General features: G+C 41.6%; 1 protein-coding gene and 1 long non-coding RNA gene across 4 annotated transcripts in view; one reads left to right on the top strand and one right to left on the bottom strand.

Annotated features, from left to right (window-relative positions):
* Nucleotides 1-19,774, top strand: part of dnah5 (dynein, axonemal, heavy chain 5) — a 118,451-nt gene that overhangs the window by 86,839 nt on the left and 11,838 nt on the right. For all 3 annotated transcript variants that reach the window (XM_086218915.1, XM_086218914.1, XM_086218913.1), the window contains 11 exons: nucleotides 2,414-2,518; nucleotides 2,895-3,033; nucleotides 3,136-3,250; nucleotides 4,021-4,211; nucleotides 5,640-5,761; nucleotides 10,268-10,417; nucleotides 11,522-11,767; nucleotides 11,912-12,131; nucleotides 12,918-13,123; nucleotides 14,947-15,150; nucleotides 19,265-19,480. In XM_086218915.1, the coding sequence (XP_086075041.1) occupies nucleotides 2,414-2,518; nucleotides 2,895-3,033; nucleotides 3,136-3,250; nucleotides 4,021-4,211; nucleotides 5,640-5,761; nucleotides 10,268-10,417; nucleotides 11,522-11,767; nucleotides 11,912-12,131; nucleotides 12,918-13,123; nucleotides 14,947-15,150; nucleotides 19,265-19,480 (1,914 nt within the window). The remainder of the gene's footprint in view (nucleotides 1-2,413; nucleotides 2,519-2,894; nucleotides 3,034-3,135; nucleotides 3,251-4,020; nucleotides 4,212-5,639; nucleotides 5,762-10,267; nucleotides 10,418-11,521; nucleotides 11,768-11,911; nucleotides 12,132-12,917; nucleotides 13,124-14,946; nucleotides 15,151-19,264; nucleotides 19,481-19,774) is intronic.
* On the bottom strand, nucleotides 133-1,168 carry LOC147253658 (uncharacterized). The gene is made up of 4 exons (XR_015118573.1): nucleotides 993-1,168; nucleotides 555-632; nucleotides 339-414; nucleotides 133-235 (listed from the first exon to the last, which is right to left on the bottom strand). It is a non-coding gene; the product is annotated as an uncharacterized LOC147253658 (long non-coding RNA).

The following is a 19,774-nucleotide window of genomic DNA, read 5'->3' as shown; positions in this document are numbered from 1 at the left end:
GCCTTGAATGAACGGTTGTTGAAATAATTGAGTCAAAGTCTTACAGACATACAAGGAAAGTTTTTTTGTTTTCTTTATTCTATTCACAAATTAAATTCAAAGAAAGACAATTATGTTTAAATGGTACAAAGGGGTCCATCATGATGAGCATGAGTTGCTGCTCTAGGCATCGAGGTTGGGGATGTGCTGGCGTTGGGTCGGTTGGCGTTGGTCCCCCTGTTGAAAAAGGGTGTCCCTGCCAGAAAAAACAGTGGATTTAGATGAGGGTTTTGGAGTAGCACATATGTGCAGTTGCTGGGAGATTGACTGGTGGGTGGGTATGTCTAGTGTGCATTTACCTGTATGGCGTTTGAGACCTGACTAGTTCATTGGCATCACAACTCCTCCATAGTTGGGATGCAGAGGCCAGGGTACCTAAAAAGATATCATAATCAATCAGTCATGTGTTTATACACCAATGGTTTTTGAGTTAGAGAAAAAACATATGACAAACAAGTGCAGACAAACACTGCAAGAGAAGGCCATGGCAACAAATAATGACATTAATAATGTACCTGGTAGGCGAATGGGATCGGCACACAGGTGACTGGCATCTGTGGCACCATTATTCCTCCATTGTAGGGGTAGCCCATCTGCCAAGGAAAGTAAGGACAATATATTTAATCCCCACCTTTATTCTGAGAGAATCTACATCTCTAAGACGCTCTTTTATGCCCACGAAAGTCACTAACCAGTTACTTTTTAACCTAATTAGTTGCTAAATGCTCTTCAAGCTGTTTAGCTATAGCATCACTTCTTTTTCCAGCCTTTTGTTGCCCCCAGCCCAACCTTGAGATCTGTTGCTACTTTAAAATTCAAAATGAGCTAATATTTTTCATGAAATAGTCATTTTCTTTAAATGATTGCATTGTATTTTAGTTTACATTTGCGCACGTCACCATCAGCAAAGCTTTGGTGACAAAACAGGTTACTGAACATACAACTGGTTTCACCTCCTCCGGAAATCCAGTCACATAGATGGCATGAGGATACACTTCACACTCAGGATTTGCCATCGTCCGTTCACAGACAGGCAAAGTAGAAATGGTTTTAAAGGATAAATTTCTCCTAGTTAACAAGTGGTGTTTTTGATCAGCTGAACAAAAGGCTTCAGGCCGTCTTCGCGCTGCTGTTCTGAAAATGTCTTTCACGTTAAAGCTGATGAAGAAATAAATAGTGTCGAAACCAAAGTTTCACTAGTGCGTCATTCTTACTTTAGAATTTGGATCAAAGGTTGATCACATACAGATGAGAATTCTGTGGGGAAGATAATGCAGTGACGATCTTTGATAAGTTCTTTAACTTTAATCTCTTGCTTAAAATCTCTCGATTTTCTCCAGATTTACTTATATTCAGGTCTGCATTTCATTTTCCCCCTGTATCATTTTATGTTTGTAGTATTTTGCTATGCGTACTTAATAATGGAATTCTGTTTGTTGGCGTCTTAATGTTTAGAAAGAATTTTGAGCAAGAAACCAATTAGTGCAAAAGTAAAACTGTGTATGGCAGATGGGGAATGTTTTAAGTTGTATTTACTGATGGATTTACTTATAATAGCAGTTGAAGGTTGTGTAGTTTAGTCACTTAAATTCAGGAGTCCCTCGTGAAGGCAACTATTAGCTGTGACTTTTTTATTTACTTTGAGTTTTCAAAGTAATGTTCTTGCAGAACTCTTTTGTGACATAGTGGTTAAGATGCAGAGTGCATTTCCATTCTGGCTGCAGGCCTTGATGCATGGCTTCTCTACCCCATTTGCTGTTTCTCTCCACTTGTTACAATTAAATAAAAGCAAATCATGCCTGCAGAATAATTCACTTGTATTTGTAGTGACTGCAAACACACTCATCTGTAGTTCCCGCTTCTGTGCTTTGAGCCAAAAGTAGCACACAATATTAAAGTAAGTTAATTCTTTTTGTTCCTCCTATATCAAAACCACTTGTCTTGACCTCAGCAGTTGTTACTTAAGTCCGGGATACTCTTTCATGACTCTGGTTACACTGGACAAGTGAGATTAAGGTTCATGCTGTGAGAGGAAGAATAAAATCCTTCAAGTTCCTGATCTGTCACTGACACTCAGGGTGAGGGCCCTTAAACAGTATATCCTTTGTGCTGTATATTTCCATTCAGGTAACTCGTTTTCATCCTTTTACATAGCAGCAAAGATCAAAATTAAATGCTTAAACACAACTGGTAAACAGTCTGCTTAAAATGCATCGGGTAGTCTGAGAGTGGGAGCTGTGTTGTGATGACGACATCCTCTGCGTCACCCTCGAATGGCCAGATTGTCATCGTCTGAATGGGACACTTCCTGCGCGTACTTCAGTGTTTCACCTCATTTTTGGCCACATGTAATAACATTGTTTTCTGATCCCAGGAGCTAGAAAAGGAGCGGACAGATCTCCTGGAGGATGTTACATCTAACAAGCGAAAGATGAAGGAACTTGAGGACAGCCTCCTCTACCGATTGACCAGCACACAGGCAAGGACTCACATCCACGCTGAAGTACATCAGCAAATGTGATGAAAAACATCATTTCTAACTAGGATTGAGCCTTGTAATCTTCATCTGTCTTATATATGTAAATGCTGAACTAAGAACAGTGTGTGTGTGTGTGTGGGGGGGGGGGGGGTATGAGGAAGTAATATTTGCTCCACTGGACTACCTTGAAATGTTGGCCAATAAATTTGCTCCCAGCACAGAGAGTTGGATTAATATCACCCAAATGGATAAACAATGAAAAGCATACATGTCCATCTGTTGCAGACATGTCTCTTGTTGGTTACCATGGTAATTCCATGGTTAATGTTTACATTTGCATTCATTGTCTGATTGACTTGTGCAAATATCTCTGAAGGGATCCCTGGTGGATGATGAGAGCCTGATTGTTGTTCTTGGCAACACCAAGTGCACGGCTGAAGAGGTCACTCAGAAACTAAAGACTGCAGCTGAGACTGAGGTCCAGATCAATACTGCCAGGGAGGAGTACCGGCCAGGTAGGTCATGACACCCAGCTCAAAGACAGTGTAGCATTCGGGTTCAGTTTCACAAAACTAAAACATGCATGATCAACCTATGCTTTTTGTGTGTATTTTCAGTGGCCACCAGGGGCAGTATCTTATATTTCCTGATAACAGAAATGAGTGTTGTGAATGTCATGTACCAGACCTCCCTCAGACAGTTCCTAGGACTTTTTGACCTCTCCTTGGCAAGGTGAGAAAACATCTGCTTTTTTCATGAACTTAATTACTTCTTTTTTTTTCTTAAATCCAAAATGCCAGGTTTTACTTTTCAAAAACTCTGTAGCCCTCAAATTGAGTTCTCCTAAATATGATTTGCAAAGAACTCACTTGCAATCTGTTTGCGATATTAGCTACAGCTTTGCTACATTTAATAAACTGATGAAATTGTAATCAAGTCGTCTGCAATGCGAATCAAAAAGATGCTAATAAAAGCTGTTAAATTACTACAGGCACCTTTGGTACAACTCAAAGCCAAACAGCCTCTTTTCCTGCCTCATTATCTCCCCATTATCCTCTTATTTGTTCCAAAACTCCTCAAATCAATAAAATGATAGAATAAAAATTTGTCTAATAATAAACCTTCCAGAGTCACAAAGGAACACAGCAATTTCAAATAAATTCAAAGAACGACAAACATTTGAATTGAAGTGGAATCACGGGTCTGTTCTGTTTTGGTGATTACCAATCACGGAGTGGTCGACTGCTTTCTGCCTGCCAATAAAGTTAAAAAACAACAAGTTTTTGACATAGTTAGCATTTTAAGAGATATCATTCAGATTCCTTTTAGAAGGGTATTGTTGTTGTTTTTTATGTGCTGTTATGACGTCAGAGGTCAGACTGAGATCCATGCTTTGATTGCTAGCCCGTGTTTAATTCTAGGGCCGATGTTAAATTTACTCTCCTAGTTATGAGCTGCATCATTGATCAATGGTGTCCGTTCTGACATTCTGCTGGAAACAGGTCCTTCAAAAGTCCCATCACAAGCAAGCGAATCGCCAACATCATCGAGTTCATGACCTTTGAGGTGTATCAGTACGCAGCGCGGGGTCTGTATGAAGAGCACAAGTTTCTCTTCACATTGCTGTTGACGTTGAAGATTGACATGCAATGCAACCGAGTCCGACACGAGGAGTTTCTAACACTCATCAAAGGTAAGAGCCTCATTTAATATCTCACAAATCCATTTTATTTATGAAGGATATGTTTTTTTCAGGTGAAAGTGTGAGAGGAATGAATGGTCTGAGTCTTCACACTCACTGGAGCATATATTCGTACTGTTTTGTCTTTAAATATTTCCAGATATTTCCAGAATCAAGGAGCTCCGGAAATACACAATGGTGGCCTTAGTTTTAGCGGTGTTCAGAACAAGATTGTGGTCTAGACACCACTCAGCCAGATGTTGAACCACCTCTCTGTAGCACGTCTCCTCAATGTCATGAGTCCTGCTGCAGAGGTGTGGTCAGCTGACTTCACTATAGTGTTGGAGGATTGGCTGCAACGCTCCCTTCTGGAATTTTTGTAGCCGGTCCAACAGTAAGCGATGAAATGCCAATAACTTGTCACATTCCCCACATCTATAGGTGTTTCAGCTTGGAAACACAGCAGTACGATATTACCCAGGATTCTAATGTCAGTGAAACACAGCCGCTGTGTGAATGTGTTCCATCCTCAAACTTCCTCCAGGCTCATTGTTGACGTCTTTAAAATTCTCCATGAATCATCTTCACTGCATATAATATATATTCCAGAATGCAATATTCACTCAAGTGTTGAGCTGCTCAGACTGTTTGAAAACACTCATTTCGAGGCAACATTTCTGTCTGATTTCTCTCAAGTTTCTTTTCTGTCTCCTCTGCTGAGAAGGATTTGATGTGTCCTCTCCTAGACTATATATTTAATCTGATTTGACCTTGCAGCCAAGCCTGACAGTACATAACGTAGCCGAGCAGATAACTGTCTCCCCTGAGACTGCATTCAAATCTAAAAAAAAAAAAAAAAAAAAAGTAGAAGAAGAAGCAGCAGCTACAATTGTGTAACTCTGACTCATCTGAAAAAAGCCTGTAGGCTCTTTGATAAGGTTAAACTAAAATTGCCATCCAGTTTCTGTTTGCTCTTTTTTACTGTATTCATTATTTACTTTGTGGACTTTTTTTTTTTTTAATTCACACACACATTTCAAACATATTGGCGCAGAATCTGTTTAGGGATTTTCTAGTTGCAAAGTGCTCCTCACGGCAGGGATAACAGCCAGCTATGGCAACTGGCGAGGCCCAAACAGCCAGACAGCAACATGCATACAGGCTCACCATCTGCCAGCTCAGACGTGCTGAGCATTGAGTCACAACATGAATAATTTTGTGCAGTTTGCTGTCATGTTGACTTTTATTTGCACTTCTATCCATCTCCTCCATCAAACAACACACTGGACACAAATGTGTATTGACTGAATTATGGTTTTGACAAACAGGGTACAACTGGTTTTGCTGGATCGTTTGTCCTCAGATATGAAAGGATGGAGCAGACTGAATATCTCTCTACATGACGGACACATTTTCCACACGTGTGTTTGTATCATCTAGGTGGTGCTTCTCTGGACCTTAAAGCCTGCCCTCAGAAACCAGCTAAATGGATCCTTGACATGACCTGGCTCAATCTAGTGGAGCTCAGAAAACTCTGGCAGTTCTCTGATGTACTGGATCAGGTATACACACACACTCACACTCACACTCACACACACAGAAGAAGGAGAGCAGCAAGCGTTACATGATTAAGAGTGCTCTGACAAGTGTATGACGAGTTTCTCTCAGTGTTAGGCAGTCTGGCACCTGTGTACACACACACACACACACACACGCTCACTCTCTCTCTCTCTCTCTCTGTCTCTTGGTGCTTATTAAATATTTCTAACATCTCTTCTTTGCTCTCATGAGCATGCCAATATCAGTCTCATCATGTCTCACTTCATCTGTCTTACACACATCCACAAAACATACAAACATCACGGTGGACTGTCACACACACACACACACACACACACATACACACACGCACACGCACACACTCATCGGTTACTGACAGCCTTGTGGCTTCAATAAAGGGAAAAGCTCAGTGCCCTGTGAAATGAGCTTAGGTTGGAAAAACCTCCAATCAATTACTTTCAGCAGAACATGCTCTCTCTCTCTCTCACACACACACACACACACACACACCAATAAACACGTGTATTTTCTGTGGATGATGAGCAGGGAGGTGGATTAACAGTTCTTTGTTTAATGAAATGAGTCTCCTAATATGAAGAGGGAGGACAGGAGAGGGCTGTTAGCCCCTCCAGAGAGACTCAAACCCATCCGAGCCCCCTGTCTGACTCAGTATTCACACTTCAAACAAACATATTGATAAATACCACATGGAGAGGCTCTAAAACTGCACTTTATTTCACACTTGCGACACACACATATCCCTTTAGCCTTGTGACTCAAACCTTGTGACTGGCTGAGATATTTAGGTTAGGATTGTTGAAGCATCAACAGCTATTGTTAATATGCTCCTCTGCAAAGCACTGAAGCCTTTAAATGGTTCCCTGAAACTGTTGATAGACAGGAAGCTTTCTGCTTCTTAATGGATTGCAGGTATTTGCTTCTGATGGATAAATATTGGTGAAAGAAACAATTGAACCATATACACATAATTAAGCCTCGTACAAATGTCCTCTAGAAGTCAGATATCACTGTAAGTCTACTTACTTTGCTGTAAATTGATCACTTAAAAAAATCTTTAAAAAATCTTCCTTTAATAAAAAGGATTAGCGCAGATTTAGGTCTTGAACATGCATGACAGAACAACATCAGTTCATAATGAAAATATTGGTTTCTGATGTGTGTCTTTCAATCCCAAATGACTCTGTTACAGCCTGCATATAAAAACCAAAGACAATAAAACTCAAATGGGTAGGAAGCTGCAACATTTGAAAAAGGGACACAAGGTCAAAGTTAGAATTTAACCCACAAACTTCTTTTTTTTTTTAACAAATGCCCAAAGTAATCAGCAAAAAAGAAGAAACAAAAGTGACTGGATACCCAGCCAAAATGAACAAAAGTAGGGAAGATGCTGAGCCAACCATCCAGTGGGCTGTCGCTCCCAATGTCTCCCCCAAAACGACCTTAAATTCAGAACTAAACCTTGAGCACGCAAGAGAGGAATAATTACACTGCCCGTGGTCTCCAGCCCAAACTAACACATAACCAAAATAAGAATAGCCCAGTGTCTAGGTGAGCATGGAGGAAGGGAGTCTGCTCACTCTCTCAAAGACAGGAAAAGATCTCCTCACATCTTGTGTGCCTGTGTGTGTGTGTGCGTGTGCGTGTGCGTGCGTGTACGCACACCTCTGTCTCTGGATTCTGTACCTCTTATGACCTCCTCCCTTCCCTCCACCTGAGCTCTGATTTCACTCAGGAGAGAGCAGGATTCAACACAATGAGTTGACATGTAACAGACTCTGATAGCTGATGAATAACAGACCAGAAAAACAAACTCAATAAGGTCTATTGAAACTAGCTGCAGAGTTGAACGGTGGCTTCGATGGATGCGGTGCAACCTCTGATTTCCTGCTTTGACCTGATTTCTGCAGGGAACTTGGTTTCCTGTGTGCATGTAATGCAGTGATTAACGGGATCTGCGATGTCACTGGATATTTGCATATGTTGTGTTCAGCTGGTGGATTCAATGAAAACTGCTCTCGGAAGCTGCTCTGTAACTTGTATGTCAAAGGAGTCATTCAGGATCTCAATATCATAATCTGTTAAAAGATGTGTCAGAAACCTTATATACCATATCAACATGTACATTTGTCATGTAAGAATGCTCTGAAGGACTCTGAACATCAATTAACTGGCAGAGCATTTGTTTATTATTAGGGTCTTGGCTGCCGGTTCCCCTGTATTTGCCTTTCTCTGTCTTTCCTCTGTCCTTCTTCTTCTTTCTTTCTTACAAGAAAATCCACGTTCTTTCCCATGCCAAACTTTTTTTGTCTTCTGCAAACTGACTTTGTTGGCCAATTTGAGCCCAGACCACAATAAAATGTAAACTGTACAGTCAACAGTTTCTACAAAGTGTCATAATTTTACCTCTGAACTGTTTCATCATTGCAATCAAAAGAAAACAGAGCATCTTGAAACATCAGGTTGTCTCTTATGAGGAAATAGGCCTTTGTGAAAACGAATTAAAAACGTCTCCCTGTAGTCCAGATCTGTAAGTGCACAAATTCTCTCAGTTTTCTCTGGAGTCAAATTACAACACCCACAATCCCTCATCATTCAATTCTGCACAGCTGGTTCCACTACTCATTGCTTGATTACATGGACTTCTCTCACTTGTACTCACATGAGGGTTGCATTTAGCTCAAGAGGTAGAGCAGCTTCCTACCTGGTTCGGACCTCAGCTGTACCAGGCTTCCTGCTTACTGCAGAGAAGGACTCAATCGTCATTAATCCACTTTCCACCGCCTCCTTGTGTATGTTTTAAACGTTGTCAGCTTTATTGATTATTCTTGTTTATTTTCTATTTAATTCAGTAATAAATTACCTCATTGGCCTCAGTTCATGAGTCAAACCTCTGAATCTGTCCTTGGTGACACAAAATAAACATGCTAATGAGCTGTGTCTACAAGAGACATCCCACTTGAAGGTTTGTCTGTGTAGGTTCTCATTCATCCAGGTCATCGTAAATCGAAGCGAAGTAAAATCTGGTCAACTGGACGTAAGTTTATCTTGAAGACGTTTCACCTCTCATCCGAGAGGCTTTTTCAGTTCTAGTGAAGAGTGTGGAAACTCCAGCTTATAAACCTATGTGGGAGTGGTCAGTGCTATTGTGGTGGAAACGGCCCTCCCGAGACTCACCTGGCCTCCCCAAACGACAGTCGTTGTGCGGTGTCAGGGAGTTTCAGGGGTGGTCGTTAGGGGGTTTCACCGACCACTCAGATGCTAATGGGCTGTGCTGGCATCAGCCGTTCCACATGGGTCTTTCAGCTGAACTCTTTGGGGAAGTTTTGAAAGGACTTGGTTGTAAATAGGTGAAAGGAAATGTCGCAGTCCACCTCCTCTGTTCAAAGATGGTTTCTCTATCCTGACGTGGATGGCTTCTTTAACTCCTCTTTCAAACCATCTGTCCTCTCTGTCGAGGATTTGGACATGGTCGTCCTGGAAAGAGTGGCTTTCCTCCTTGAGGTGGAGGAAAACCGCTGAGTCCTGTCCTCCAGAGTTGGCTCTTCTATGTTGGGCCATGCGCTTGTTGAGGGGCTGTTTGGTTTCCCCTATGTAGAGATCCGTGCAGGCCTCACTGCATCTGACAGCGTATACCAGATTGCTTTTCTGGCTGTGAGGGGTGGGATCTTTGGGGTGAACCAGTCTTTGTCTCAGAGTGTTGTCTGGTTTAAAAGACACAGGGATTCGGTGCTTGTTATAGATTCTCCTTAATTTCTCAGAAACCCGGATGAGAAGTGAAACGTCTTCAAGATAAACTTACGTCCAGTTGACCAGATTTTACTTCGCTTCGATCCACTTTAAGGTTTGATGATCATTTTAAGCAGAACAGTCCTGTCAATAGAACCTCCCCTACTTCTCATTCTTCGTCTTTCTCTTCCTTCTTCATTCTCTTCCTCCTCAGAATTTCAGGTCCTCTCTTAACAGACTATATTTGCTTTTTTTATAACTTGCAGAGAAATTACGAGTCAAGATTGAACTATTAGCACCCAGGCATGAAACCCAAAGGTGCAGAAAGCCTCATGATCATCTTTAGGAAATTTAGACAATTTGCGGTGTGTGTCCAGGAGAGTGCACAGTGAATATCCATCCATCCATCCATCGATTATCTATACCAGTTATCCGTTAAGGGTTGTGGACTGGGGGTGGAGCCTATCCTAGCTGGCATTGGACGAGAGGCGTGGTACACCCTGGACAGCTCACCAGTCCGTAGCAGGGCCCACAGTGAATACATTGCAGTATTTAACCGAAAAGTAGGATACAAATGATATTGCTCATGTGCTTACCATTCTGAGCTGGCTTTGACCAACCACTGTCTTTTTTTCAGGGTGTGTATTGAAATATCTCTTTCTATATCTTCTGCCCTTCAGACTTGATATAACTGGAAGCAATTTAAACAACATTTTCTTCTGCTTTTCATACATCAAATCTGTTTCCACTTTTCTTTTCAGATCAGCCGTAATGAGAAGCAGTGGAAGATGTGGTTTGATAAAGAAGCTCCAGAAGAGGAATTGCTGCCCAACTCTTATGACCAGGCTCTGGACTGTTTTAGACGCCTGCTCCTCATTCGCTGCTGGTGTCCTGATAGGACCATCGCACAGGTGGTAGAAGCCTCAACAGTCATTCCTTGTGTATTTCTTATCATCTCACATACGGACCAGAGCTTTGACTCAATGTATTGTGATGGAGATGAGATTTAGTTCCCACCTTCATAACAAACCAGACCTAAAGAACCATCGTGTACGTTTTAGTATCCAGCGAGAAAGATGCAGGTTTCAAACAACTGAATGCACCTTATTTTCTAAGCATGAAGCACCCACATTACCAATGCTATGTTCATGCTTTTCACCCTTTTGGACAATCAGGATTTGCACTGATCTTCTTGTGAATAAATACGATCTGCCAAACATGCATGCATCAAACTTCAATTTCCAACTAGTACATTTGCTGAATTCGATTCCACCATTTTTGGCTGCTGTAGACAGTGTACCATGGGAGCGTGCTCTCAGTGAGATAGCTCGTTCTATGCTACCAAAATGATATGATTGAACACTAATGGAAACATTATGCAGACTGTTAATTTTTTCTCAATAGAGGCATTTAAACCTCACAAAAAAGTCTTTTAATTTAAACTGAGTGTTCTTCCATGGAAGAAATACACCAGTGGAGCAAGATTTTCTTAAATGACCTCAAGGTTGCAAATGAAATAATGTTTTACTTCAAAACACCCCTTTTTTAATGAGGCAAGGTCCAGTAAGAAAAATAACACATCAGAAATTCTCTTAACCTACGGTAACATCTCCCTCGGTTAGAACTTTCCTTAAAAATGAAAATTAGCAGATTTAGTAAAACACCTCTTTCTTGCCCTCAGAGGCTTTTAAGGACAAATATCTACAATGGCTATGGACGTTCCCTTGACTGAGGGTTGATTTTTATGTAGTTCACAGGCCTGAAGTGGAGTTTATTTTGTTCCTCTCACAAACAGTCCTGTTCTTGTTTGACCCCTTGGAGAAATAACTTAAAACAGTAAACAAGGAAAATAAAATCCCTTGATCTATTTGTTGAGCAGCCAGCCTTACAAAACCTCAGATTAAGAATATAGTACAAATACTTAGTTTCAACTGGGCTTGCAGCGCTTAACAAGCCTTTCCCTGAATGTTTTGTCTAATTTTTCCCCTCCTCCTCTCCCTCCTCCTCTCCCCCAGGCCCGTAAATACATCATGGGTGCCATGGGGGAGAAGTATGCTGAAGGTGTAATTCTTGATTTGGAGAAAACCTGGGAGGAATCAGACCCACGGACGCCTCTCATCTGTTTCCTGTCAATGGGCTCGGATCCAACTGACTCTATCATTGCTCTGGGGAAGAGGCTGAAGACCACGACGCAGTACGTCTCCATGGGACAGGGACAAGAGGTCCATGCCCGTAAGCTCCTGCAGCAGAGCATGGCTAATGTGAGTCAGGGGTGAGAGGTCACTGTAGTCAGTGTGGTGTTTGATGTAGCAGCTGAGTTTTCTATGTCCTTCCCACTGAAAATCCATCCCAGGTTAAAGCTCTTTGATGTCAGAGTTTGTATGAATGTCATTCATCATCTGCAGGGCGGCTGGGCCTTACTACAGAACTGCCACCTGGGTCTGGACTTCATGGATGAACTAATGGACACGGTGACAGAGACAGACTTTGTCCATGACAGCTTCCGCCTGTGGATGACCACAGAGGTTCACAGACACTTCCCCATCACCCTTCTGCAGATGTCAATCAAGTTCACTAATGAACCACCACAGGGCCTTAAGGCGGGGCTTAAGAGGACATATGGAGGTACAGGAGACCTAGTTTGGTTCAATTTAATTGGATTTAAAATAGAACACACATAACCGGAGTTCAGGATTCATCAATTCACAGGGCAAGGTGAGAGGGGTGAGTCTGTGCTAGGAATAAAGATTCACCCATCCTGTCCTGAATCAATACACTGCTCTGCTCTGAGAACACTGGCAGGCATAAATATGGTGTAAATGAAGTCAATGTAAACAGATTGATTATTACAGCAGTAATCAGATGTATGTGTGTCCATATAAGAGGAGGAGGAAGTGACCATGGTTAAGTGCACAATAAGACATGTTATTTATTATGTTGTGATGTGTGTAGGAGAAATCTAAACATCTCATTTGTGGATGACACAAATGCACACACACAAATCAGTCAGCCACATCATGAATGACTAAAGTGTGCATGTGTCTAAGTGGGGAAAAAAGATGATAAACAATTTTTTTGTTGTTGCGTAATTCATCGTGTTTGATGCCCTACTACCTCAAGCAGTAAGATTATTGACATTTTAAGCAGGATGAAAAAAAGGATTGTTAATATGTACAGTATAAAGGAGCTGTCTTTGCCTGCCTCATATGGAAAAGGGATATGTGAAGTTCCTGAGGGCCATTTAGCGACTCACTACACTCGTATCTTCAGCTCTTGAATCTTGGCTGTAATTTAAAAAGTCATTTTTCATGAGATTAGGATTAATCGCTAAGCACATTTAGAATTTTAGCTCAACTTTTTCTCCCTCCACATGTTCTTTCAAATCAATTATGTTTTTTCTTCCCTCCCCAGGTATTAACCAGGAGCTGCTGGATGTCAGTAACATGATGCAGTGGAAGCCGATGTTGTATGGAGTCGCCTTTCTACACAGCACCGTACAGGAAAGAAGGAAGTACGGCCCTCTGGGATGGAACATCCCCTATGAGTTCAACCAGGCCGACTTCAACGCCACTGTTCAGTTTGTCCAGAACCACTTCGATGACATGGACATCAAAAAGGTCAGAACTGTCACATTTCAAGTGAATGAGTGGGAAGCATTATCTTCAAGTTAAACTAAGTTACAGCAAGTGTTTCTATGTCGATATACAACAGTGTTTACCGGGCTTTCACGGAAGATGTATTTTAGGTGCAGCATGGTTAAGTTGTAGTCACTTGATCATCCATCCATCCATTCATTTTCGTCCGCTTATCCTGTTAAGGGTCGCGGGGGGGCTGGAGTCTGTCCCAGCGGCTACGGGCGAGAGGTGGGGTTCACCCTGGACAGGTCACCAGTCCATCACAGGGCCAACACATAGAGACAGACAACCATTCACACTCACACTCACTTTCACTTTGGTAACCTAAGCAACAGAGCCTGTCAACATCATGCAAGGCTTTTTAACTTATTCAATATGACAGAATATTACCTTTACTCCTTTTTATGCCAGGAGCTTCATGAAAGCTTTAAATATTTAACTGCTCACATGTACTTTTCTACAGTAATTCATGTCACACAGCAATACATTTCTGAGAATGTTCTTCTGTGAACAGAAAATACTTCTGTGATTGCTCCAAGACAAGGGGGGACCAGACTCTCTCTCGGCTCTGAGAATCTTAGCCCACAAGTTACAAAGAAGCTATATACACTAATTGCATGATATTTGCATGTCAACACTGCTGTGAGTTTTTCTACGTGTGCCACTGACCTCTCCAGACGACAGGACGTTGTTCATGTACTCCAAGAAGGATTCCTCTTTGATCTCGTTGTCAGTAAAGATGAAACTGATGCCTTGTCCCTGCTGCCCAGCAGTCCGGTATAGTGCCTTCAGGTCATCCATCAGGTTGGATGTGTTGTATGAGCTGGCGGGAGAAGGAATACATACATAAATCTGCACTTTCTGCTTTTGTCAGTGCAAACAAAACTGACAGATAAAGAGAGACATAAAGAAGAGTGGTGTCTGTGTGTGGAGGCAGGCACTTGTATGTTTATAGTATATATTTTAATGTACCAATCATGGTGTTTGAGCAAATAATATATTTATTTGTTCATTATAATTTGTTCAACATATACAACTTATATACAATATACATATAAATGGAAAATACAACTGTTAAGGGTCGCGGGGGGGCTGGAGCCCATTGCAGCAGCCTTCGAGTGAGAGGCGGGGTTCACCCTGGACGGGTCACCAGTCCATCCAACACATAGAGACAGACAACCATTCACACTCACAGTCACACCTACAGTCAATTTAGAGTATCAATCAGCCTCGTCCCCTCTTGATGTTTTTGGACTGTGGGAGGAAGCTGGAGTACCAGAGAGAACCCACACAGGAACAGGGAGAACATGCAGACTATAGACAGAAAGATCCTGTGATGGAGCCGGGACTCAAACAGGGAACCTTCTTGCTGTGAGGCAACAGTGCCGACCACTGCACCACCGTGCCACCCTTACTTGATCATATCAATATGGTTTCATAAAGCAGAGAGAAAAAAATATTGTATGTATAAGTAAATCGCACAATACATAAAAAGGGGAGTATATATGTATTTATATATACTTTTTTTTATGTAAACAGAACATGTATTACTTCGTCATACAAAGACTGAGTCACTGTTGTAATTGTTCTTTCACAATAGTGGAATATGTGCAGAAAATCACAGGTAGGATTCACATCCAACTTTCACAGAGAAGTGAACTTCACATTTTTGAAGATATGCACAGCATAAGATCTCAAGTCCTCCACAGAACTTTATTTGTGCATTTTTTTTTGTTTTGTTTGTACTGTGTAGGCTAACAAGGTAATGCAATGTTCTCATGTGTCTGCATCTCCTGTCCCCTCAGGGTGTGTCATGGAGCACAGTGCGATACATGATCGGAGAAATCCAGTATGGCGGCCGTGTGACAGACGACTATGACAAGCGCCTCCTCAACACCTTTGCGAAGGTGTGGTTCAGTGAGGACATGTTTGGACCGAGCTTCAACTTCTACAAGGGTTACAACATCCCCAAATGCTCCAGCATTGAGCAGTATCTCACATTTATTCAGGTGGGTGGATGGAGGTGGCTGCCCGCGCTCGTATCTGTTCATCCTGTCAATAATGCAACAAGTGTCGAAGTAATTGTGAAAGTCAGCACACCGTCTCTGTTAAACTGTGTTTTTGCTCCGGTCATGTGTTGTTGCTGTTTGTTTCCAAGCTTTATCAGCTTTCTGAGACATGACAAAATAAAACACAAAAAGAGCACAACGCAACATTTGAGTTTCCTGCAGGACGCTGTCAAGCACAGAAACACAAACACACACATGAACACTTGCACACGCTACTCTTGTCACATCCAGATACAAGCTGCCACGTGTAATTCCAGATCAAATGGGAGCATGCTCATTTTATTACAGATTATCCATCATGCATCAGCATGTATCAGACTGTGTGCTTAGCTAGTGGGTTGGTGCTCTTGTGGGTGTGTGTGTGCTGGGGGCAGTTCCTGAGCTAGTTTCATTAAAGCTAGTTTCATTATGATGGATGTTCATGGCTGCCAGGCTTAGCCAGCTTATTCCTCAGCACTGGCTCTCAAATAGAGAATGACAAACACAGCCTTAGAGAACACACACTCACTCGTACATAAACGTGTATGGATGCAACCCACACGCACACACATGCACACACACACACACCATAAACAATTCACTATCAAGTGTTTTTTTTTCTGCTAAAACCAAAAGCCGCACATTTCCTAGACTGACAAAACATAACACAATGGGTCCCTGTGTGCTTTTTCACACATCGGCATATTTAAATTGAATCCAGACAGACATGAATGAAGCTAAAACTCCCCAAAGGAAATAAATGACCGCAGCAAATGAACAAAAGCGCCGCTCTGTTCAGTAGCCAGCAGTAGACTCTCTTCACCACCTCCCTTTTTCTCAGTGTGTATGCCAGGATTTCTCTTTGTGTTAGACTCTATTTGAATGCAGCATGATGGATGTTTGAAGGGATTGGAACATGTATGCAGACTCTGATCAATTTTTTTTAGTCGCTAAGAAATAATCTATCGTCACTTTAACAAGCTGAAGAGGGAAATGTGGGAGTATCACCCCAAAACACATGAAAAAACACGGATGGAAAGATTATACAATTTAAGGGGAAAGCACGCTTACGATTACCCATCAGAATTCTCCACCTCCTATAAGAAGGTGTTCTGTCGATTGCATGTTTGAGGCACAAAGAGGAAAAACTCACACAATGGAAGTGGTATTGGGCACCACTTAAGATCATATTTGCCATGTTAAAAGTATTTATAAGTCTTACGGTACAACTGGCTTCACTTTCCCTGTCTGACCGCATCCTGGAACTAAACACATAAATTTATGTCCAAGCTTGTTTCATTCATGAATACATACTGATGGTTCCTATATATCAGACTCTGCTTGGCCTTTACGGAGGTGCCTGTGCTATTAAGTTTGTTTTCATAGCTGTACAACTCTCGTTATTATTCTGATTACTGTAGAGTTAAAGCCCTGTGTTATATTTATTTGATGACATCTAACACATATCTGCATCTTGATAGTTAAACTTTTGTTAATGTTGATTTGATGGTCAGTTATTCCATTTAGTTATGCATTTCAAATATGAACTGTTCTCAAAGTACCTCTTCTTTTTTTTCTTTTTTCTTTTTTTTGCCCATTATGTTTCTGTGCTAATTAGGCATCCTGCCATTGCACCATAGGTGATGTTTTTAAAAGAGAAGTTTAAAAAAAAGTTTAAAAAAAAGCACGCGCCACACTTTCTGTCTTTGATTCTGAGAGACTTTTCTGATACAACACTATCGATCAAAGCTAAGCAGCCATTATAAAAGGGAATTTGTTGTGAATTTTTCTTTTTTGTAAGGAACCTCATTAGTTACACTGCTGTAACAGATGGTCCATCTCCCTCCTTTCTAGAAAAGATTCACTCACTACAAGATGATTTTTTTAGCCAATGAATGCTCAGTTGCTTTGAAAGAGAGATTCCAACAAAAACCCAGTCATAAAAAACTGATGAATTATCTATTGCGTCTGTGTTGGCGGCCAGTATACACACTCTGGGACAGGGTTAAAGCAGATTTTTTTTCAGCTGACCTTAAAGTTGATACAGATAATTTGCACAATAGTACACGACCAGAAATGTTTTCAGGGTCACATAGGGAGATAGAGATAGAGATGGCTATTATCTGCCTACAGATAGTATGGTATAACGTAGCCAAGAAGAAGCATGTAAACAGAAAAGAGCATAGGGCTCATTGCTAAGCCTTGGGGTATCCCCCAGTGTAAGTCTCTGGTAACTGATCAGCAAAATAAATGTAGAAACCTGAACATTTTAGAGAAATGCTACTGATAACCACCGAGTTTTCAAGATGGTCTTAGAAGATATCGTGGCCATTTAGGTCCAGGGGGATTAGAGAAACATCAGCAGGTCAGTTTTAGCACTGTCTTTTGGAAAAGTGGTTGAATTGGAGCATTCTAAAAGAATTCAGGAACAGAATCTGTCAAAAGGCAGAAGTTATAAATGACCAGAATACAGCGCAATGCTGCATTAGATAACTTATTTTAGAAACTTAAAAGGAAGAATGTCTAACATAATTGAAGAGGGTTTCTTATCAGACAGAGGGGAAGTAGAGATGAATTAGCAGAGAGGAACTACACAGGGGCTCATACTCAGCATTGGAGAACTTTCTTTGTTGTAAATCATTTCACCCAACCAGAGTCTGGATGACTGAATGTATATTGAATGGAGAGAGCCAATGGAGCGCTGCCTTAAACCTGCAGTCGACCTTTGTCGACTACAAAATGATCTTCCTTGATCTCACATCAGTAAACATTTTCCTGAGCAGTTTATCATCTCAAAGCTTGCTTCAAGTCTTTTCAAAGCAGCATGGTGTTTAGTTATTAAATTGAAGTCCCATTTAGAGTAATAGGATAATAGGGCTACTTCTGGCCCCCTTGCAATTGCCAATTTGCACAGAGAGCTGTTTGTGTCTCAGTCAGATCCACTTCTCACTCCTCTGCAGCTTCACCGTCCCCTACAAATATGACGACCTCTCGTTGGAAAAAGCAAAAATTGCTCTGAATTTGTTTTTTGCTTCAAAATTGGAGTTCACAAAAAGTGCTGGATTATTATGAGATGATTTGACATGACTGTATGATTGAGTTAAAGAAGTACACCCTCTTCACTTGCTCTCTCTAAATACCAACCAGGACAGGAGACCTCCTGCATCACTGGTAGTCCACCAGGAGATATCGAGCTTCATGTTATGCGTTACATTTCACCAAGGTATCACCAGAAACACTGGTTTGAGTTCATTTTGTAAGGTAGTTCACAGTGGACACGTTTGTCGACCCTCTCTTCCCTTACTAAGTGTGTCGAATGAAACGTTGATTTATTTGTTATCGAGATATAATCCTACGTGAACCTACAGTAATAACGAGAGTCTATGAAAGTTGAGTTAGTGTTGTTGATCGGTACTCGCAGCTCATCACATGGACTCCGTTGCCCTGTAGCTCTGTACCCAAGCAAGAGGCTGTCGTCCCACATCTGCCTGATTCAGCAGTATAAGCTGCTGCTCTGTGCTCACCTGTGAAAGTTCAGTGAAGTCCATAAACAGGAGATTGCTTGTCATGTGGTCCGGCCAGGTCACAAATTTTCATTAAAACAGCAAACAAAAGCCCCTGCAGTGCCTGACCATTACCCCTTCTACCCATAGTGATGGAACACAGAGACTGGAGCAGTGATATGAGCTGGTTGCCCCAGCTTGGCAGCATTTCTGGGTGGGAAAGTCAAAGTCAATCCATTGGCCACCAATTAGTGTGGCCTGCTGTAAACACAGTGGGATAAGGATGTTGAAGTTGAGACACACAGCTGTCTATAGCCCAGGCCAACAGAGGGCTTTGCAGTTCTTAAAAAGAAGGAAAGTGACAAAAAACTTGAAAATGGGAGGAATCTACTCTTAAAAAACATGGCAGGATAAAAAATATCTTGTTTATATTGTAGGAGACTGTCTCTTCAAATAGTTTCTGCCAGTTTGAGGCAATAAGATTCTCTATGGGGCCATAGTGGACAGAATGGAACTTGAAATTAAACTACTATTTAAACTTTAATCATTAATAACCTGGTTTTGTTTTGCAGGGTTTACCAGCATGTGACACTCCAGAGGTGTTTGGCCTCCATCCGAATGCTGACATCAGCTACCAGAGTAAACTGGCTAAGGATGTGTTGGATACAATTCTCAGTATTCAGCCTAAAGACAGTTCATCGGGGGGAGGGGAGACCAGGGAGGCTGTGGTGTCTAGGCTGGCTGACGACATGCTGGAGAAACTGCCCCAAGATTACATACCTTTTGAAGTAAGAGTGTGTGCGTGTGTGTGTGTGTGTGTGTGTGTGTGTGTGTGTGTGTGTGTGTGTGTGTGTGTTCTTGTACTTGCTACATATTAAGGACTAGAATATTCATTTAACCAACAGAGTGAGGCCATTTTAGCCGGTCTTCACTTCTTCAAAGGGTTGTTTGAAGGTCAAGACTTGGTTTTAGGGTCGAGGTTAAAATTAGGTTCTGGTTAGGTTTAGGGTCAAGGTTAGGGTCAGGCAGTCAGTTGAGATGGTTAGGGTTAGGGTGAGGGGCTAGAGAATGTATTACATCAG

Source organism: Aulostomus chinensis, chromosome 11, assembly GCF_037954235.1.
Source record: "Aulostomus chinensis isolate RoL2024-O1b breed Wild chromosome 11, RoL_Achi_v1.0, whole genome shotgun sequence".
Classification (NCBI taxonomy): domain Eukaryota; kingdom Metazoa; phylum Chordata; class Actinopteri; order Syngnathiformes; family Aulostomidae; genus Aulostomus; species Aulostomus chinensis.
This window is presented reverse-complemented; position numbering and strand designations above follow the sequence as displayed.